The 23,450-nt window shown below is 39.4% G+C and overlaps 1 protein-coding gene across 1 annotated transcript; it reads right to left on the reverse strand.

The window, feature by feature from the left end:
• Positions 1-985: 985 nt before the first annotated feature.
• LOC140168745 (RPA-interacting protein-like) lies at positions 986-21,988 on the reverse strand. Its single transcript, XM_072192154.1, has 6 exons — positions 21,874-21,988; positions 7,041-7,232; positions 6,215-6,290; positions 2,892-3,003; positions 1,679-1,742; positions 986-1,138 (listed from the first exon to the last, which is right to left on the reverse strand). The coding sequence occupies exons 1-6, from the start codon at positions 21,973-21,975 to the stop codon at positions 986-988; spliced, it is 699 nt and encodes a 232-aa protein (XP_072048255.1). The 5' UTR covers positions 21,976-21,988.
• Positions 21,989-23,450: the final 1,462 nt, after the last annotated feature.

Here is a 23,450-nt window from a genome sequence, read left to right on the forward strand (position 1 = left end):
CTCACCTTACATGACATGATGAGGTTCTGCAACTCATATGCATCATTAACACTGAATACTGGTTGACTATGACAATGTCTGTTATGTTGGACTCACCTTGCATGACATGATGAGGTTCTGCAACTCATATGCATCATTAACACTGGATACTGGTTGACTATGACAATGTCTGTTATGTTGGACTCACCTTGCATGACATAATGAGGTTCTGCAACTCATATGCATCATTAACACTGAATACTGGTTGACTATGACAATGTCTGTTATGTTGGACTACCCTTGCATGACATGATGAGGTTGTGCAACTCATATGCATCATTAACACTGAATACTGGTTGACTATGACAATGTCTGTTATGTTGGACTCACCTTGCATGACATGATGAGGTTCTGTAGCTCATAGGCATCATTAACACTGAATACGGGTTGACTATGACAATGTCTGTTATGTTGGACTCACCTTGCATGACATAATGAGGTTCTGCAACTCATATGCATCATTAACACTGAATACTGGTTGACTATGACAATGTCTGTTATGTTGGACTCACCTTACATGACATGATGAGGTTCTGCAACTCATATGCATCATTAACACTGAATACTGGTTGACTATGACAATGTCTGTTATGTTGGACTCACCTTGCATGACATGATGAGGTTCTGCAACTCATATGCATCATTAACACTGAATACTGGTTGACTATGACAATGTCTGTTATGTTGGACTCACCTTGCATGACATAATGAGGTTCTCCTCATATGCATCATTAACACTGAATACTGGTTGACTATGACAATGTCTGTTATGTTGGACTCACCTTACATGACATGATGAGGTTCTGTAGCTCATAGGCATCATTAACACTGAATACGGGTTGACTATGACAATGTCTGTTATGTTGGACTCACCTTGCATGACATGAGGTTCTGCAACTCATAGGCATCATTAACACTGAATACTGGTTGACTATGACAATGTCTGTTATGTTGGACTCACCTTGCATGACATGATGAGGTTCTGCAACTCATATGCATCATTAACACTGAATACTGGTTGACTATGACAATGTCTGTTATGTTGTATCACTCCATTTGATAGCACCTCTCTTATGTAACCAAGTGTTATGCTATCTTGCTGTCAAGTAAATGTGTAAATGCAATAGAAATAAGATTTTGAAAAACAACAAAACAAGTATGGGCATAATATCAAGGGCTCAGTGGAACAATGCCTCATCGCCAGTTTTGGCGAAATTGAGATTTTGGAGAGTAAGGCCATCTTAATTTAATAGTTTGTCTCCTGATGCTAATGCGTTTTTCTTTTAAGAGTTTTTAAAACTTTTTAATCTCTGGGACAAGCTAGTTGACAACAATAGACCTCCTTTTCATCTCTCAAGGAGGTTTCACTCTGGTCAAGATGAAGTACTTTACAGCAGAAAAACCCTGAATAATGTGCAAAAAGCGGTAATTTTACTAATGCGCGCAACCGGTTTGAGACAAAGTATTAAATTAAGATGGCCTAATAAATTAATGGGTTTTCCAATGGCAACAAAGACAAGTTCATTTCCAACTCCAATAAATACACTCATACCCATCCTGAACACCCCCCCCCCCCCATTAATCGGTTGATTCTTGATTCTCACCATTAATTGTTTCAAATAACAACAAAATAACATACCTCTGTGTTCAGTCTGATTCCACAGGCACAAAAAATGACACCTTTGTTTAGCATAAGTGGATTCCTGTCAAATAAATAGAAACAAAAATCTTTGATAAACTACTGAGATATTTAAACAGTTCTCAAAACAAATATTTGACTTACTGATATTTCATCCCACAAAAATCTTGTATCTTGTATTCTTCTTTTACTGCAACCATAGAAGTATTCTTAGGCTCATCTTGGAACCAATTGTAACCCTCCTTTACATAACTGCCAGCATGGGGAAGTCATAAATCTGAACATTGAGCCTGGTCTGTTTAAGAGATATCACAGCAGGCGGTGATTTGTTGGGAGCAATTTTCTAAAAACCTGTATTATAATGAGCATTTTCAAGACCCAGAAGAGGCTACTTGGTGTCAACAATTACATGTTATCCTTTTTGATTGCAAAATGGGTGTATGCTGAAATTGTCATTTTAATATGAATGATATTTCTTTGTCCTCCCAAATATCATCCAGAAATCTGATCCATCCCATGTGGGAAGGCAGGGACAGGTCCCATTAAATATGGATCTGTGGGAGAGTGTGTCTTAATGGTAAGAGTACTCACCTCTGGTGCAAGAGATCTTGGGTTCAATTCCCGTTGTGGCAACTTAATGGAGTATTGGCTTGGAAAAATTTAATTAGCACATCTATTGAATAAATTCAGGCTTCCGCTTCCACTATTCCCACGGTTGATTTTAGATTTGGATAAATGAATCATTCGACTCCGTCCTTTCAAGGAATGGGCTATTCCAGTTTAAATCCATTCACCCCATGTGGAAGACTTGACCTTAATTTGCCACATCTGAAGGGAGTGTGAATTGCAAATGGGGTTATATTACCTGAATGGGTGATTCAATTTGAAATCTGCACCCCCTGTGTGAGAGATCAAGGTTGTGTCTTCAATGGGGATTTCATCTGGAATAGCCCAATGTTAAGCCACCTGTCACCTGTATAATTCACAGTCAGTTTGGAAAAGAGTTGGTGAAAACCCCTAATATTTTCATGACTAAACAATTGTTTATGCCTGAGGGGCGTCCAGTTAAAAAACATGACTTTCCTTCATTTTCCCTACCATGCGATCACACATCCGGGCCACTGGGCATTAACATTGTTTATGCCCGGCTCTCCACCAATCACACATACTGTTACATAGCGAGTATGTATGAACAGTAGTTAGGCACACTTACTTTCTGCAAATTGGACATATAACATCATCAGTAGTTAGGTTATCTACAGCAGCACACAGTGAGGCTTCTTCTAAATTGATGCTGGCTTCATATTCTGCTAAAATGGCTTGTTCTGTCATCACAAAAGAGAAACTAAACTTAGCTATTGATGTTGCACAAAGCGACTTGCGGGGATCTGTTACGGACCAAACAAATCTGTAAAATTTCCTGGAGTCCCTTAAAAATGGTTGATAATCAGAAAAATACCCTCAGACCATTTTCTTTACAGAATTGTAGACAAAATACGACGAAATTTATTTATAACATTTTGGCACAAGGCCAGGCAGATCCAATATTGATTACACAATAAATTGAAGGATTGCCCTTACATTAAAATCAGAAACATTACTAAAAAATACATATAATCAATACAGAATAAAATAAAACAAAACATAAATTATGTGAACTGGTTAGAGGAGGTGGGACTGGATGGCCAATTTGAAGGCCTGGAGGGAAGAAGCATTGACAATAGCTTCAGGAGATAATTCCAGATGGAGGAGGCAAGCGGATAAAATGATCTCTGGGACAATGAAAGCGGCGGAAAGGAACTTGAACAGCGGGAATTGAGGTTTCGTAGACCAGGTCTGGGATGAGGCTGGAAAGGGTTGGGAGAAGAACAAAGATTGGCAAAGATTTTAAATAAGTGACACAGAGAAGCAACATCACGACGCTTACTAAGAAGAGGCAGGTCGGAATCCAATAGAAGGTCCTCATGGGAGAGGTTCCAAGACTGAAGAATGACACGACAGGCGAATCTTTGGGTAGACTCAAGACGGGTGGTAAGGGATATGTTAAGAGGATGCCAAGTAGTACAACCATACTCCAGAATGGGGCGAACCAAGGCCAAGTACCAAGAGCGACGGATGCTGAAGGCGCTGATTGGAAAGATCTATGAATGAAGCCGGTGATTTTGCGAGCTTTTCTGCATATGTTATCAATGTGAAGATTCCAGGAAAGCTTGTCAGACAGCCAGACACCAAGAAATTTCGCAGATGACACACGTTCAATAGGCAGGCTGTTAAGAGTGAGATTGAGATCCGGAAAAGGGTCCTTCTTAGTGGATATGACCATGACTTTTGTTTTGGAGGAATTGACAGAAAGGTGATTAAAGGAGAACCAAGAATGGATGGAATCAATGTCGGATTGGAAATCAACCAAGTCATCAGGAGCAGAGATAGGCTTGAAGAGAGTAGTATCGTCTGCATAAAGAACAAGAGAACTGTTTAAAGAAAAGGAAGAAAGACACAAGTCATTAACATAGACAAGAAACAACAGAGGCCCCAGGACAGAGCCCTGGGGAACTCCAGAAAGCACAGGAACAGATTGTGAGTCCACACCACGGATAGCAACCAACTGGGACCTGTTGGACAGGTAAGACCTGAACCAAGAGAGGAGTGGACGGAAATACCAACAGCTCTGAGTTTATGGAGCAGAGGGCTGTGGGGGACGCGGTCAAAGGCTTTGGGTAGGTCAAAAAGAGCCATGGCGATGCTTTTGCGATCCTCAAGGTGATTGTACCATTCATAAAGAGCAGTTGAGAGTGCATCCGTGGTGGAAGACTTGGGTAAGAAACCAAACTGTCTGTTTGTGAGAATATTATTGTTGATGAGATGCTGCAAAACTTGACTATGAATAACCTTTTCCAGAAGCTTACTGCAAATTGGTTGCAAAGAGATAGGTCTGTAGTTAGAGGCAGCGTGAGGATCCCCAGACTTGAAAACAGGGATCACTCGAGACAGCTTCCATGCATCAGGAATCTGGCCAGTTATGAGACTCAAGTTGAAAATATCAGAAAGAATAGGCGAGACAGTAACCACAGTGTGTTTCAACATGAGGCTTGTGATTCCATCAATCCCAGCGGCTGAGTTGTTGTTAAGCTTGGAGATTAAGGGGTGGATGTCATCGCTGGAACAACTGCAAGAGAGATAAAGGAAGAAATGTCATAATGGAGAGATGGAATGTCAGAAATATTGGAGTCATTGAAGCATTAGGAAAAGAAATTACAAAAATATTGGCAATCTCAGCGAAGTGGTACCAGAAGTGCCGTTATGGTGAACACTATCAGGAATTGGAGATTTACCTGACCTGGACTTGCAATAACTCCAAAAACGTTTGCTAGGAGAATCATTGTCAAGGAGATTGTCAAAGAAAGATTGTTTAGCATACTTAAGTTCATTACTTAATTTGTTTCTGATAGTTTTGTATTTGGCATAGAGTGCATCATTTTTTTTTTTTTTTTTATTTTTTGAAAAGAATATGTTTCTTGCGACACATTTTCATGAAGTCCCCATTTAACCAAGGTGGATTTTTGATTTGCATGAGACAGTCTTTTGAGGGACACATTCCGTGATAACGTCAATGAAAAAAGAATGGAAATGATTCCATGCACTATCAACATCCTCCCCTTTGGTGAGTTGGTAAGTGGACAATATGTACTGACGCGAGTATAGTCCCACCCCGAAAAGAGACCTCATACCCTATTTGATTCGCAAAGAATAACTAAAGCTCGAGCATTTACATGACTTACCGTACTGACGCGTGTATAGTCTCACCTTCGAGTAAACTCCCACCCCCAAATTTCAAAAATTAAAAATTAAAATTTTTTTTTAAATTCTAGTATAGTCCCACCCCCCAATTTTGAAAAATGTTCACCGAAAAACGGGGTGGGACTATACTCGCGTCAGTACAGTAATAGTCAAATCCGGGGTGGGGGTGGTTACTCAGTACAAATGACCATAAGGGGACATGCCGCAAACATGGGTAGCATATTCAGCCTTTTGGTATATCAATGACCCCCTTTTCTAGGCCAATTTTGGTATATGGATGGCCCTTTTTCCAAAATGTTCTAATTTTATCGAAATTTCTCAAAAAATTGTAGGCAGTTGGAAGAACTGAGACAATTAAATTTAAATTTTTATTTTTGGTATATTGACGGGTTCAAATTTCTTACAGAAGTGGTATATCAATGAGTCAACTTCTCAGCAGCACATCCCTACCCAAACCAAACTTGAGTACTCCTAGGACTCGCAGGCCTGGAAAATGTTTATTTCACAGCAAGAGAGATCAATTTCTCTCCAACTTAGCAATTTCCCACCATTTCTTATGTATTTCCTTAACAAGAGAAGCAAAATTTCCCTCCAAGTTACCAAATTTACCAGCAAGTAAAAAAGGAGATTGCCAAATTGCCATTTTTTCCAGGCCTGCCTGGGAGCCAACTTGTTCTACGCGATTTGTCGCGATATAATTATTTTCTTTCTGAAGAATAGTGGCTATAGTGCGCTTACCTTCTTTGATCAATTCCGTTTGTATGTCATCCATTATGGACAGGACCTCATCAATATCTTCAATATCATCAAGTAACTGCAGTCAAAAGACAAGTGTAATACTCCAAAGATTACGCACTCAAAATTGCACAATTCATAACGCTGTGACAACTCTACTAGTCTCATTACAAGACTGCCTTACCCCAACTCTAGACCCTAACCCTAAACTCCATAAACGAGGACTGGACTCAAGTCTAGCAAATTGCACCCTATTCGGTAATTGTACCTAAAGTGACACAGGTACTTGACCAAATCTAAGCATCAAACATTTATGGCATATAATTTAAACATTTATGGCAGCTAATTTAATCATTTATGGCAGCTAATCTTCACCCTAACCTAAGCTCTAATCCTAACCCTATTCCTAAGCTTAACCCTGCCTCTAACCTTAACTCTGACCTTAACCCTAGCCTATCCCAATACCTAACACTAACCCTAACCTAAAATGCTCTAACCCTCACTTTAACCCTTTTCAGACTTATGAGTTGTTGCTGGAAAGCTTAAATTCCTGGCCAGTTTTTTTGTTTTTGTTTTTTTAATCCATCAAATCCACATTTTAAGCAACAACTATTTGCTTTTGGTAATAACTGCTGATTTTTATGCATTATTATAAATAAACAAAGGCATGATTTCACAACATACATGTTTTAATTAAAAAACATAAAATTAGATTTCTCAAAAAGAGAATATGAAAATTAGAAAATGGCTCCACCATTCTCAAATGGGGAATCTAAAATTGAAACATATTTCTTTCAAATCACAAATCTTTTACATTGCATCTGCTTACATCAGGCAAATTTTCATTTTGTTTCCTGTATTGATCTCTTTCCCTCTTAAATGATCTCCATTCCTCCGCCATGACATGTCTAACCAAGACAGAACTGGGGCTACATTCACTTCCTGTGTCAGAACTTGCACCTTCACCTCCGAATCTGTCCAGAAGACTCTCCCTGCTCTTTCTCAGTCTGTCAAAACATCTCTGTATTTAAAGGAAAAGAAATCATTCGATAAAGGAATTGATAAAAATTGTACAACATCATGACCAGGGGCCAGTGAATGTTACCCCTGAAAATGTTTCAGCCAAATTTGAGACTGAATGGGAGTGATTTGGTCAGTTTTGTATCAGTCCACAATGGAGTGCAAATTTTGCATTTGTAAATTGTAAACCTGTAATTTCAGATAGAGAATTTCAAGCCAGTGGTTCTGGTTCTGGTTGTTTACTTCTTAACGCTTCCTACGAAACCAGGCAAGAAGGTGAATGTGCGCAGAACGTCCAGATGTTTAGTTGTTTTGAGCTGTGCTTTGGTAGTGTCTTAATACTTCTCTCAGTGCAAAACATTTTCATGTGATTCAGAGTTCAGAATACTGTTACTATTACTTAGGGAATGATCACATGTAGGGACATGGGGTCGACCCTATATCGAAACCACTTCCCCATGTACGACGTAGTGTGAACACAAAGTAAGTGGATTCGACCCTACATTAACAATGTGGATTAAAACTACCTGGTTGAGGTAGTTTCCACCCTACCAGGTGGGTTAAAATTCGTAATGTGAATGCGATAATGTGTAGTCGATCCAGATCAACTCCACATATACCGGAATTGGCCGTGGAAGAGTTGGTGTACGTCAATTGAACGAAACAAACTGTATTCACCGGGAATTGACTTCATGACATTTACATGCTAAAATATATTTTGACAGCATGCTCAACATAAGCTAACATAAATTACTTGTTTTACGATCATACAGGCCGTGTTATGGCCGGCAATCCCGATTAAATGGCCTATGATTCTGTATTCGGCGTTGGTCGATAGCCGCCACAATGTCACCACACTCGCTTCTCTGAAATGACGAATTTACGAAATTTGGTATCTATGCTACACGGTAATGACGCTTTACGTCCGGGTCATTCTAACATCCGAATATGTGGATTCGCTCCACTTATGTCATAACCCACTTTCCATGTAGATTAGCCCGGTAGTGTGAATGAGAAATCAATGTGGATTCAATGTGGATATGAAGGTATGAACCCGCATTGTGTAACGTGAACACAGCCTTAAAATTAAATTAATTTCACAAAAAATTTAAATCCAAGTATTGCCAATTATTGACAATTTTATTCAAATTCATGGCAAAAAAAGTAAATTTTTAAACTGTTTTATATCTAGTGATCTCAGACAAAAAAATGAAATGGGCTTTGTGGATGCACGCGTATTCACCTTCCGCATATTTTGGAAATCTCGGACTGTGCATCAACTGTGCATAAACAGCGAGATTTTTTTGAGAGATGACAACCATTTGACAACTGAACGACCCTCCTCCATTGTCAATGATAATGTGTGTGACAAACCGTGCCTGAAAGGGATTCCCCCATGATTTTACATTCCTGTTTGAACTCTTTCAGTGTCTTAGGCCAAGTAAAATAAATAACATGTATATCGTCCCCACCCTCATCGATATTTGGAGATTTTCAAATATTTTTGTTATTTTTCTTCTTTGCTCCCTACTTTGTTTTTAAACTTGTTGTAATGAAAAGACAAAGAAGATCTTGGTTATCATGTATAAACTCATTGCAAACACTTTCTTCAAGCTAGGGGTAGGGCTTTAGGAAATAACAAAAATATCAGGAGCCTCCCTGTTTTTATGATGTGTTGACAAACACTTTGCAATTGCAAAATACACAGAAATGAATAGTAAAAAAATAACATAATAACAAATAATAAGTGCCTGCCTCACCAATTTTTGAAAAAGTCCGGATGATATGCTATTTCTGAAGCCTTAAAGTACAAATGGTCAGAAAACATCAAGGCAAAAAATATGAAAATTAAATGTACCGTATACAAGTGTTTCTTTACAAAATGCAATGTTCACCCTTGTCCCTTAGCCATTAATTTGAAATACATACAATCAATGGTGAATCCTCAATGTTTATCTCTTCTTCTTCTTCCTCTAAAGTGCAAACATCGCATGTGCCACGATATTGTATCCCAAGCAACAAATTCAGTGCATACACAGTCCGAGATTTCCAAAATTGCAAAGGGCTTATCTCAAGCTAGCTGCACTGACGTGTTGCCTGGACGGTATTTATGAAATGTCAAAAAGTCAGTACGGGCGCACAAACTTTTTACCAGACTTTCTTACATTAGAGGATATCTTGCAATAAACGGACATTATTAAATATTCATAATTATTATTACCCACCGTACCCTATAGTCCGGTCATTGAAGGAAGTCCCGTTATAACATGAAAACTACCATGAGAGGACATAATCGAAGTATGCATTCGGCAGTGTATAATGGCCGATGTTATTTCACTCCACGCAAGGCCGCAAGCGCAGATAGCTCATTTTTAGATGACGTCACCTCCATTAATGGTCGGAAAAAGCTTCCGACTTTGGATTTAAGAATGAAATTTAGCAGCGGAGTTTCCAGAGTTTTCCGAATCATGCAAATATGCAACCCTTTTCACATCAGAATATTAATAAGCATCATGGCGCCCACTGAAAGAAAACCTGGTGGAAATTGATTCAGTTTTCAGCAAGTTATGCTACTTTTTTGAACAGCTTATTGAATAATAATTCCACGAATGTGAGCACGATATTTTGAAAATGTATGCAGTGGAATGTGGTTAAAAAAGACTTTGGAGTCAGGAAATTAACTGCAGTAAAATTTGACTCACTCAGTTGTTGGAAATTCTTTGTTGGAACAAATAAAATACATTTTGTTTAAATTTAAGTCAAATAAAAAATTGTTTATATTACGTTGCTAAAAACGTATTAAATTGTTCAAATTGCCAAGATGGATATTTCAATGGAAAACAAGAAATAGCAAAATATCAGTAAAATGGATCCCGATTCCCCGGGCATGGATCCCATTTTACCGTAACCCGCCGCCAACATCAACTTAGGGGTTCTTTTCACGTTGAACACGATGGCGCTATTCACAACATGCGAGATTCAATCGCTTAGCCCGAGGAGAATGATAAAAACATATTGTCTTGTTTATATGACAGGATTTAATACCCGATATTGCAGGACAGCAAAGTCCGGTTGTTAAAGGTGAACCTCATTGAAAATAAAGTTATATATCAATGGAAAGCTTATGATGCCAGGAAGCAGAAAAGAATATTTTTTATTTGCCTAACGCACCAGGATAGACATAATCTCCATGCAAAGATTGGATATTGGCACCCCCTAAATTACAAAAGCGAAATCGTTCAAATTGGGCGCTTTTCGATGATAGCGTCAACACGGGACACACAGTTACTTCCGGGTTTGATGGTAAACACAATGTCCATGCATTACTCCCGGGCATTACTGTGGCATGCATCGGGCCAATGCACGAACTCAGTCATTGCCAACTTACTTTACATGAAAAATATCTTCAATAAAATAAGAATAACATGAAGGAAACATCATGATCAAATCAAGAATGAAGTTCCTGAATAAAGTGTGTGGATTAAAAATGGGAAAAGTGCTGGCGGGGTGATTTGGGATAGGCCAAGCCATCCACGATATGCAGGGAATATTACAGTAAAGCACGAAGAGCGAAGATTAGCCAAGAACCGGAATGAAAACAGATTGCAAAAATAACTGCTAGTGCTCCCAGTTCAGATCGTCACACCAAGTTGAGATGAACTTATCACAATGAGAAAATGAAGGAATAGAATAAAGTACATGTACGGGATTTTTTAATTATTTCTTAACTTTACAACCGGTCATGTATGATAGGCGAACTCGTTGATACATGTACATACGGGGCGGGGTGAACTCACTCAGTCGCCGAGTGTTCCGTATCCGTGACTGTACGTACCTACTGCACTTGCAGACAAAATGACCGATTTGATATTCACATTCTGATATTTCCAACTTATTGCTACTTCATCAGCAAAATTTATTCCTGTAGATGTTCCAAATATAAAGGAACGATTGATCAAATCTGCTGAAACACGGCGCAACTTGAACTTGTGCTACCGGAGAGACGAAGCGAGTCGCTGTGTTTGCCCACCTTGATCGGCGCGGCTGCCTGTAATTTCTTCAGCATAAAAGCAGCAATTTACGCATCGTGTTCGGTAATCCATAAAACATGAATGTTTCACTTTTTCAGTACACTGATGGTAGTATCATTAAAAGAATCGTGACACAAGTGACAATATTTTAATTTTATTCCGATTTCAGAATTCCATCAAATAACAGTCTACTAAGCCGAAATTGTATTTATTTTATAATAAAGTATCTGTTTTTTTCAATCGTGATTGTGTGGAAAGAATGTACCGGAGAATGTATTACCGCAATGCGCTATAATATGAAAACCTTTATGGGCTGGATTTGATGAAATCGGCGGTTTTTTTAATTAATTTTTTGATTACTACAAGACGATATTTTTAAAAATCAGATATTTTTAAATGAATCAAGAATAGGGAATGTCACAAACAAGTTATTTAATTTGTTATTCGATCATGTTTATTCAGTCCATGACATGAACGGTATACTGGTAGCAGCAATCATTTGCGCATGGAATTGATCCCAGCGCGAAATTCAAACTCAATTACCCAGTTATACCCAGCCAGTTATGACTGATTTTGTCAAAAATTTACGGAACATTTTCGTGTTGACAATAATTCTATTATATAGAAGGAATCAGCAACTTGAAGATTCTTCTCATTTCAAGCTTTATTGTGAAATTCAGACTTGCCGGGCAGCTTGCAAAGTACAGGAAGCAAGTCTTGTTTACATGTTTCCGAGTAGGATGACGTGACTGCGAACCCTGAGCTTACGTCACGAGCATTCTCAAGGTCAAAGACGATTGATTTGGGTGCTTTTTGGCGCCTTAAAAAGACCAAAAATTCATTCATTTTTTAATTTTTCAGCTTTATTGGCCATCAAAAAATCGGAAAAAATTATTTTTAATATCCTGATATCATAAGCTTTCCATTGATATATAACTTTATTTTCAATGAGGTTCACCTTTAAAGGAATTGCTATTGTTGCGGACAAGTAAATGTCTCGTAAAAACTGTGTGCCCGTACTGAAAGTCAAGAGGAAAGAATTTTAAGAAGAAATGAAGAATAAGAAAAAGACAGCATTATGTACACTTTATTGTAGGCCTACAGATACGCATGTGTAGTTAAAAAGTTCCGTGGACCAGCTTGATAATGCTGAGCATCGATATTACCGTAAAGATTATATTGTTACAAATTGTTAAAGCCATTGAGCTCAGACACGAACCAATCCTGTCTAACAGTGGGTTTTCTTATTTCTAAAGATTAGTTGCACATTCATGAGATGCTAATTTTTTTGTGTTAATTTCTGTTCAAGAGTCTGTTGTAACGATAACGCATCTATTCAATTCTCTCTCACTTCATCACTGGACATCACATGGTATATAGAAATGATAGCCATCGAGATCACGTCACTGAAGTCATGAAAAGATTTATGTGTTTGTATTGTTCTCAGAAAAGACACAAGTTTTCTACCTATTTGCCTATTGCACGGTTCCGCCATATGCGAGGAGAGACTTGAACTGGCAATAGACATGAAAGGAAGTATTGCGTAACTCTAAGCAATGTTACATGACTGGTTCAATTCCCATTCATGTATGCTGCCAGATCGAGGCTCTCCTTGCATATGGTGGAACCGTGCAATGGGTGAATGGTGCTCATCTAGCTGATTGAGGGTTCATACCACTAAATCCGCATGTGAAGCGGTTTCCGGTAAAAGTTTATCACGCCTATAGTCCCAACTTTGCATACAAATTGTGCAAAATCGGTGCAATATTAAACAATTTTACTAATGTTGAAAATCGTGTTTTACTAGAACTTGTGAATGTGATCTCTACTAATTTTAATAGAAAACGCAAAATTTTGAGTGATGTTTACGATTATGAGCACATGAACACACGAGGTCAAAACGCGGTTAGCAGTCGGACGTAAACATGGGAAAGTCGGGCCTCTTTATATAGCGCTAATTTTCTCAAAAAGTAGACGGAAAATGTTGTGTCATTTTCAGATATGTTATGCAGAATTTTGTTCTGATTAAGATGATATCAAATATATATTTCAAAACTAGAGGTAACTCGACTTATACTTCTACTTCTACTCGGTAATTGGCAGAGTCCATAAGTCTGGATGTGATCCAATGGATGCGGATGCGTATGTGCGGTGCCAGACGTGATGGTGCGTATACTATTTACAGGGTGCAAGTAAAAACATGGGCCACCAATTACGGGCCAGATGTAACAGCTCCCTTGAAAGCCTCAAAGGTAGGTGAGGCGATCACATCCGCTGGGAGGGCATTCCACCAGATGACTGTCCTAGGAAAGTAGGAGTTCTTGTAGAGAAGGATGCAAGCTGGAATAATCTGGTATATTCCTGGGTGGTAGGATCTTGTGCTGCTAGGTGGCATCGGGGTCAGGAAGTGCTGTGCGTTGATGGCAATCTGCTGGTTTTGAATCCTGTACATCAGAAGTAGGCTGGAGATTTGTCTTCTTCTCTCAAGGGAGTCCCATTTCAGGTTGCTGATCATTGATGTTACACTGTCCCTTTGCTGGTAGTTGCTCAGTACAAATCTCACTGCACGGCGCTGGATGTTTTCAATTGAGGTGGTTTCTTTCTTGATGTAAGGATTCCAAACATTGCAGCAATACTCCAAGTGAGGTCATACTAAGGAGACGTAAGCTTGCTGTTTTAGCTTCTGGGAGCTGCCTCTTAGGTTCCGCTGGATGAGACCTAGTATCCTGTTGGCCCGAGTAGTAATGCAGTTGATGTGCGACTTCCAGGACAGGTTGGTGGACAGAGTTACACCTAAATACAGGTACTCCGTGACTGCAGATAGTGTACTTCCTCCTAGATGGTAATCAGCGCTGATGATGTTGCGACGGAGGGTAAATCTTAGGGTATGACACTTATCGGTGTTGAACTTCATTAGCCCACGTGTAGACCATTGGTGGAGCAGGGTTAAGTCCTCTTGAAGGGCAGCAGCGTCATCTGTATTTGAGAGTGTTCTATACACCAGACAATCGTCTGCGAAAAGACGTAGCTTAGATGTAATCCCTTCTGGTAGACTGGTAGGTCATTGATGAAAGAAATGAAGAGCAGTGGGCCCAGGACGGTGCCTTGTGGGACTCCAGAGGTCACAGGGACCCATTCAGATGACTTTCCATCCACTACAACTCGCTGGGACCGGCATGTAAGAAAATTTTCCATCCACAGAAGTAAGGAGCCTCGAACACCGTAGTGGGGGAGCTTCAGCAGCAGTCGTTGGTGAGGGACCGGTCAAATGCTTTAGAAAAGTCGAGTACTACAGCGTCGACCTGCTCACAGTTGTTCAAGGAGCTTGCAAGGTCCTGAGTGGTGATAATTAGCTGGGACTCACATGATCGGCCGGATCTGAAGCCATGTTGGGCATCTGATAGAATGTTGTTGTGGTCATGATCCATTACATGGCTGAAAACTATGCTCTAGAAGCTTGCTGCAGATTGAGGTTATGGATACCGGGCGATAGTCGGATGGTGTGGTTCGATCTCCCTTCTTGTAAATTGGAGAAATGTTGGCTAGTCTCCAGTCAGATGGGGTGACACCTGTATCCAAGGACTGTTGGAATATGGCGGCCAATATAGGAGAGATTTCCACCGCAAGGTCTTTCAGTATACGGGCAGGTAGAGCAGTCAATGAATTTTGAAAAAAGCAGGTGTGCTACAAATCGCACTCCTGGAAATAGTCAGGCGAGCTACATGTGTGCTGTTAATTGCACTCGGTAAGGATTTTAGGTGTGCTATCATTTGCACTCGGTAAGAAGTTTAGGTGGGCTATTTGAATTATTGCACTTGATATTCAGATAAGAAGCATTTTATGCAAATTTCCCAGCACTGCCCCACGCACCCACTGCATGACATCACATGACGAATCGTGTGGGTAGGATCGGTGAAGTTTTGGTAAATTTTGGTAAGAAACACCTCGTGCATATTGTCTGTCTCCGTTGAAAAACTGGATCCTCCGCAGTAAAATCCACCATGACCACTTGAAATAAGCTTCCAGCAAAGTCAGAAAAAATATACCATGTCCAACAAAAAATTATAACTAGGCGGCAAAAAAAAAAAAAAAGCAGGAGAAAGCGGTGATGTGGGCAGCGGATGGATGATCTGAATCTCCCATATCTGGCAGGTTGCTGAGGTCTTCATCAGTAAACACCGACCGAAACTGCTCGTTAAAGACCTTGGCCTTCCCCTCACTGTCAAATATGATCTTAGATCCGGTTTTCAGTGATGAGATGCTAGTAGAATCTTGCTTCTTTGATTTTATGAAGCGCCAGAAAGCTTTGTTGGACTTGTCGGCAGGGTCCTGAAATAGTCTATTCTGATAAGACCAATAATTGTGCCGTTGTTTCTTCTGGGTGGCCTTTTGGAAGTCCTTGTAATCCTTCCAGTCCTCAGGCTTGTTGGTCTTTATCGCCTTGTTGTATTTTCTTTGTTTCTTTTTACTCATCCTTCTGATCTCAGCGGTAATCCAAGGAATTTTATGGCTAGGACTGCTCAACTTGGACGGAATGTGTTTATCCATGAGCGTCATGATTTCAGAGGTAAACATGTCCCAGTTGGCCTGAGCGGAGCGACACGGTGGATTCCGTCGAGGAATAAGTGTTGAAAGTCCTCCATGTCTGATTTCATACTGGGTACATCCGCTTTGCGAAAAGGAACACTTTCCTTTGCACCTTTTTGTTAACGTTACATGTGTAGGCTTGGAGTTGATGGAGAATAAAACGGCCTCGTGATCACTTATGCCATCAATAACCTTGCACTGGTCAACAAAGCTGGGGTGGGTGGTGAGGACAAGATCAAGGATGTTTTTAGTGGCGTCTTGGATTCGTGTTGGTTTCGTAACCATTTGGTCTAAGAAAAACTCATTACACACATCCAGCAGGAGAGCGCACTTTGTAGGCTCTATAGCATATGGTTTTACTATGCGGTCACACCAATCTACATCAGCTAAGCTGAAGTCATCTGCTATCAACACAATTGCATTTTTGAACTTGACCTGTACTTCCCGCAGAGAGGTGGCTAGCCGCTCTAAGTTGGAGGATGGTGATTTTGGCGGCCTGTAAAAGGACCCAATTATGAGAGGCTTACGACCTTGTATATGGATTTCAACCCACGCCAGTTCAGCATCTGTAGTATCAAAAACAATGATGCATTCAGATGTGACAAGGTCATCTTTAACCCCGAGGGGCACTCACATTTCCCAGCTATACGGGTATGTGCATGGCGACGACCCCCTTTTTCAGAGCCGCTAGCCGTTCCTTAGACCCTCTGAATTCATTGATTGCCCGCTCTGAAGCCCCAAAATTTTTCTAGCCGTTCCATAGACCCTCAGATTTCCGCTCTCATTGGCATCTTGACAGGCGTGTTTTCTGTCCTACTATTTCAAGCCCAAAAGCTACTTTTGCGAGCCCAAAAAGGGAATTTTCCATAAATTTCTTCCCCCATTGAAACACATTGTATTAGGAATAAGGTGAACTTTGGGCGGGATTTTGGGCTCCTTTAGTAGTGGCACCACTGGTTTGTTTATAAACAGCACTGCACTGCCCAGTGCCTGCCGCGATGCCGATGCCTTTAGCTGATGAACATTTTGCTAGAAATAAATGATTTTGAGATCTCTTTTGGGAATAAAATTGCCAAATATGAGGAAAAGTACCTCAAATAATTGTGTGCACATCCTTGCAGCTGGCCATAACAGTGAATTAAAAGGTAATTAACAATCTACTGGTCTAGTGGAATGGTGTCAAATTCTGCACACTTCACTCAATCATCTCATGTAGTTCAATGTAGTCAAAATGTTTTTCTTTTCGGCACTGAAAAAAATATTCTTGTGGGTTTGTTTTTATGGTGGGCTTTTATGATTATCCGTAGGCTAATATAGCATAGATTGTAGGTCTGCAGGGTCTAATAATTTTGATTCGAATGCTGTTTTGCTTTGCTGAGATTTTCATCGTAATAGGCCAAAACAGACCTAGGCCTATTTTGATTCAAAGTGAAATCGATTCCTTCAAATCTGTGGCAAAAACGCAACAAAATTGAACCCTGGTTTGGCCTGCATGGTTTAGTTGCCGAGATTTTTCAGATTTTGGCGGCTGATCAGTTCCCAAGACCCCCCTTTTGGCCGGTCAAACAGTTCCCAAGATCCCCCTTTTTGACCGGCCGATCAGTTCCCTAGACCCCCCCTTTTTGACCTGCCGATCAGTTCCTTAGTGCCATCGGAAAAAGCCGAGGTGGATTTATGAATGAAAACAAGCTTTTATGAAGATCCGGAAAGTGCCGATTGATGATTTTCGGAAAATTAAAGATGGCGGGCTGTCACTGCAGTTTTCAGAATGGGAATACATGCTACCGAACGGAAGTTATAGCTGTTTGAACTAGATGGACCGCGGTTCTCGGATGTTGCGGTTTTCGACGCACAGCGTCGACCATGATGCCTCCACCAAAGGGAAGGGAGTGATGTAGAATTCACAAGTTGATACAAAGCTTCAAGCCTAAAAGAGGAGACTGAATTTGACCTTAGATGACACCTGGATGACCCCAAAACAACCTTTCAATGACTCCTGGGTGACCCCGAAATGACCGCCCAAAAATTTGGCTCTAAATGACTGTAAAAACCAAGTTTCATGCCCATATAATAATTATACTAATTTGACCTCAGATGACCCCTGATGACCCCAAAATGACCTTCCAAAAAAATTTGGCTCTAAATGTTAACTGTACCCACCAAGTTTCATGCCCATACGATAGTTTTTACTAATTTGACCTCAGATGACCCCTGGTGACCCCAAAATGACCTTCCAAAAATTGGTTCTAAATGTTGACTGTACCCACCAAGTTTCATGCCCATACGACAGTTTTTACTAATTTGACCTCAGATGACCCCTGGATGACCTCAGATGACCCCAAAATGACCTTCCAAAAATTTAGCTCTGAATATTGACTGTACCCACCAAATTTCATGCACATGCGGCAGTTTTTACTAATTTGACCTCAGATGACCCCTGGATGACCCCAAAATGACCTTCAAAAAATTAGGCTCTGAATGTTGACTGTACCCTCCAAGTTTCATGCCCATACGACAGGTTTTACTAATTTGACCTCAGATGACCCCTGGGTGACCCTGGATGACCCCAAAATGACGTTCAAAAAATTTGGCTCTAAATGTTGACTGTACCTACCAAGTTTCATGGCCATATGACTATTTTTGCTAATTTGACCTCAGATGACCCCTGCATGACCTCAGGAGACCTTGACCCACTAACCAATATAAACTTGTTCTGTCTGGGGTGAAGATGCACCCACCCACCAAGTTTGAGGAACGTCGACCCCAGTCTCCGAGAAGCGAGGTAAATAAGGAAAATGGGCCCTCTGACCTCAAATGACCTTTTACCTCAGTATATGACCTTGAACCTCACCCAAAAAAAAGTAGCCAGAGTTTTTGACCATGACCCACCTATCCTGAAAATCTGAAGTCAATCCGCCCATCCATGCCCGAGATATCGCATCCGGACGGAAGGACGGAAAGACGGAAGCACGGAAGCACGGAAGGACGGACATTGCAAAAACAGTATGCCTCGCGGTGGAGGCATAAGGCATAAAAATGACTTTTTACCAGCATGAAATCACACAAAATTTGTGAGTGTCATATAGAAGCTTAAATTTCATCCTTTCGTAACTTGATTTAAAAATTTGTTATGGTAAAGAAGGAATTAGTTTAGCGTAAATGGAAGTTTGTTTCATGCAGTCATGCTCTTGTTTACATTGCTCGGTCGTGCATTTCCTTGTTCGCAAGCAATATTCATGATGGTTTTTCTCTTGAAATTCTACCAAAAAGTGACCAATCTCACGCACGTGATTGGCTGGTTTTGAGCATGTGATAGTCATTAGTTATTTAGTAGTAGTGCTTTTGCTCATTTGCATAGATGAAATTCGGTTGGCAAGTTTGATTGTGCCCCCCCCCCCCTACATACATCGAATGTATGGAGCCGGTATGGTCGCATGTCATAAGTTGGGTACAATTTCCATTACATGGTCAAAAATGACAAAAAAATTATTTTTTGATATGTTGTATATATTGACAACCTCTAATAATTAACACAAATTTTAACCTTAACACATACTTAATTTTTGATATAATTCTTAATTACTAATTAATTAATACACAGGTGTCTATGTAAATCTCAATTTTCAAATGCATTTTTCTCAAATCGGACCTCAATTATAAAAATGACTCTAAAATTTTTATTTTATACAAGAATGTCATCAGATTTGGAGGATATGTTCTCAATACATCAATGCTTCAAATGAACTATTTGAAATAATTGTACGTATGTTAATTACATTGTGAAGGTCAATGACCTTTTTACGAGTAAATAGCAAGACAGTTATTCTATTATTGAGGAAATGAATATCAAGAAGAGAAACGTACATTATCATTTTGCTAAAATACTGAAATTCAACTAGGATTTCATTAAAAATGAAAAAAAAAATGGAACATTTATACCCTTTAAGGTGGTACTACTACACCCCTTGATAAATTTGTGTCTATTTTTGCATTTTTCTCAAAAAATAACAACACACTGGTAACAAAAGTTATGTATATTATAGGGGCAAGGAATCCAGTTACTGCACTGGAATTTCAGTGGCATCAACTCAATACAAGCAGTACGTTATTTATGATAAGAAAAGAGGTACCGGTAGAATGTACCTCATTTCTTAACATATTTAGATGAATCACTTGTCTTGAATCACTGAAATTTCAGTGAGGTAATTGGATTCCTGGCCCCTATAATATACATAACTTTTTTTTACCAGTGTGTAGTTATTTTTTGAGGAAAATGCAAAATTAGTCGTAAAATATATCATGGGGTGTAGTGCCACCTATAAGTAGTCGATAATTGTTTTAGTTGTATAAATTCAACATTCAAAGCTGTCAATACATCATTCCCTCACTAGATTTGAAAAAGTAACCAGTAGTTTTGACATGCTGACATGTGAATTTTCACATAGGCCCTATGCACACACTCCGCGCATCCGCCTGCTCCACATCCGCCTGCTCCTCCACCCCTGGCATTTTCATTTCAACTGATGTGATTTTTTACTGAATGATGTATAATTATATGCTTCAGTAGACTGAAAGAGTATAAAATTAGGCTTAAAATGAGGTATCAACCACTGCTGTAGGATATGGGGTTACGGAAAGCCAATCAATTGTGTATCGCAATTTTCAGAAAAGTGTAATCCCTCCACCCTTTTTGCATACCCAACTTATGACATGCGACCGTATATAAACCATCTCCATACAAACAAGGTAATATAAAAGTTCTCCAGAGAGTCAGTACAAAATGTAAAGCGTAAATACAGTCAGATTGTCATCACTTTTTCTACATCTTACCGCATTCATTCCCACACAAATGTTGATTTAAGAGGGTCACACGAGTGTTGGAAAGCCACCTGCACTATGGATGTAAAATTTTACGGAGTCTAAATGAGTTAAAAAGCGATGAAAATCTCACCATCTCTCAACAAACACCTTCAGTAAATTGTTTATTTATGTCAGCATGTTGACTTCCCATCATGCATCATATTGACCTTGGGCTATTCATCACTTCGTGGCGCTTCGTGGCTATTTTGTCACGAACTACAATATCATTACATGCAGTAGCGCTATGTCTCATTTATATTCAGTTGCAATATTTTAAACACGACAGGTTGTTTCTATATGAAATAATATAATTTTGTCTACAATACATGTTTATTTTTATTCCTTTTAGTGACTGCACTTATATGATAATGTAGATCTAGTTCTCTTAGTCGTATTGATATTATGGGTTCTTACGCTAATTTGTGGGTTAGCCTCTTTCGCGTCGTTTTTAAATTAGTTTATATTGGCTACCCGGACTTGGCTAGTGGGATTTCTGAACTGTTAATAACGACTGCGACTCAAGAATAAAAGTTCACAGGTCATTGTAGTTCCGGCGTAAAAATCATGTGCGAATAATGTAAACATGGCTTCTTGAGCTTGTTAATCTGTGTTTGTCGGGAATTCTTTTCATTTTTTCTCCCGTTTACTTAACGCATACTTACTACCAAATGATTAAGACTGCTCCCTAATATGTTGTGACAACATTAAAGCAAAACGAATGAGTGTAAGTATTGTCTGAGGTTAGATATTAGTGAGGTAAGCATATCAAAACAACCAATTCAAAACTCGTATTCATGTATTTTTAATGTACATGCGTGTGTGAGTAAGGATTGTGAAAAGCCGTAACTCACACATACGATGGGTGTACCCCCCCCAGGCTTTAACCATGAATGATGAAAATTCCACCTTTTCTAGAATGGTCCCTGTCCTTCCTATATGTAGAAAATCCAGGTGGTGTTATTTCAGCCTAAAACGTGACCCCTATTTTGCACGTAAAGTCTATGGAAGGCTATTTTGTGTTATGTACCCTTGAGCTTGAAGCAAAGGTGCCGAATTCGTATGGCTGAGTTTCCGTACTTTGTCTTTGTAAGGTTTGCACTTAGCCTTGTCAGTTAACTTCGTGGCATTAAAAATCACCAAAAACACGCGAATCTAATTCGTTACCTTTCTGTATGTTTCTCTCCACGGTGGAGTGGATGTTTTGTACTGTTGACGACGTTTTGCGGCACGGTTTACCGGAGACGAACTTTTCGTGGGCGTCGCCATTTTGTATTATTGTTTACCCAGTTGCATGATGGGAATGGTAAACTCCCGCGAAAAAAGTTTTAGACTCTTCCATTATTGATGTAGGTAAGATATTACTCTTTACTCCAGAAAAATAAAGCAATAATTTTTTGGACTAAATAAGTATCCTGTTTTGTCTAGATGCTAACGACAGTGGCATAGCCAAAGAGAAGTTGATAGCCGACGAGAAATCTTGCCGCTAGAAACACGCTAAAAAAGTTTTGCTATTTCTCCCGGCCCTGCCAGGAAAAAAAAATCAAGAACGGGGAAAAAATAAAACTATGCAATGCATTAGGCCTACAATGAGCCTTGGGATCTCCCATATTGAACCCACAGGCCTGCCCTATTTCTGTGAGTGAGTGTGGGATTATTTTTCTCTCTGATTTGAGCACCGCTGACTCAGGCACACGCCGACTCGCTTAAAGACACAACTTTTATTTGGATATCAGGAAAAGTATAGTGCAACAGTCTGGGTAGTACCATGCCATTTCTCTAACATGAACAGCCCCATCTTTTTTTAAAAAACTAAATCCCCTCATTTTATGATCTGCTTTTTTGTCAAATTTCAAATCCCACTATACCAACCAACGTAAATAGCTCTAAATAGCACCCTCTATCTTGTCTATTTCGAAACTAATTGCACAGAATCTGACATGCATAGTGAGTGGTATTTGTTTGTTTGTTTGTTTACCCAGGTTTCCAAATATGTTTTTGTTTTGATAACAGATTTGTTGCTTTTCATAACTATGGCAGTGTAATAATATCCTTGGGATTATTTGTTTGTTTGTTTACATATTCCAATTTATCCACCCACAATTTCCAGGGATTGGGAGTCAACGAAGTATTGGTGTCAACTTTCAACTTTTGTACGTGACTGTAATAATCTAACAAATACAAAATGGGTTTAAAAGGTTGTGTTGATCCAAAAAAATATACATATAGGGCCTATATCAAACATTCAAAACGCCGGGTAATATAAAGGTCATCAAAACGTTTTCAAAACGTTCCATATGAAAAACACCAACATTTTAAAAATGTAGTCAAAATGCAAATGTTGTTGTATTTAGGGCTTGAATAATAAGGATTTCAGATCCAGGAGCAATTTTGGATGTTTTTGTGTAAATATTGCCCCCGGTCTATACAAATACACACAGTTCTGTAATAAATAATTAAACCAAACTTTATCAGTCGTTTATTTTTAAAACTTGCTTGTCACACGTGACTCTAATGTTAAGAGGCGTACACAATGATTAATATACATTTTAATATATTTTAATTATTCAAGGCAACGTAAATATGTAAAGAAAATGTAAATATGAACAACACACACCCAATGTTGACAATGCCAGAGAGACACAGAGAGTAAGTCCGATTTAGGCCTACTTCAAGTCGGAACTGGTAAATGCGCATTATTTTTAAGCCTATACTACGGAAGCGTCTAAATGCCCCGAGTAGGC

This window comes from Amphiura filiformis, chromosome 13, assembly GCF_039555335.1.
Source record: "Amphiura filiformis chromosome 13, Afil_fr2py, whole genome shotgun sequence".
In the NCBI taxonomy this organism is placed as follows: Eukaryota; Metazoa; Echinodermata; class Ophiuroidea; order Amphilepidida; family Amphiuridae; genus Amphiura; species Amphiura filiformis.

Excerpts from the sequence above, each read along its gene's own strand:
- LOC140168745 (XM_072192154.1), bottom strand. The coding sequence starts at position 21,975 with ATGGCGACGCCCACGAAAAGTTCGTCTCCGGTAAACCGTGCCGCAAAA. Across the intron at positions 6,291-7,040 it reads AAAATGAAAATTTGCCTGAT|TTACTTGATGATATTGAAGA; the intron begins GTAAGCAGATGC and ends TTTTGACTGCAG. Across the intron at positions 3,004-6,214 it reads AACGGAATTGATCAAAGAAG|AACAAGCCATTTTAGCAGAA; the intron begins GTAAGCGCACTA and ends TTGTGATGACAG.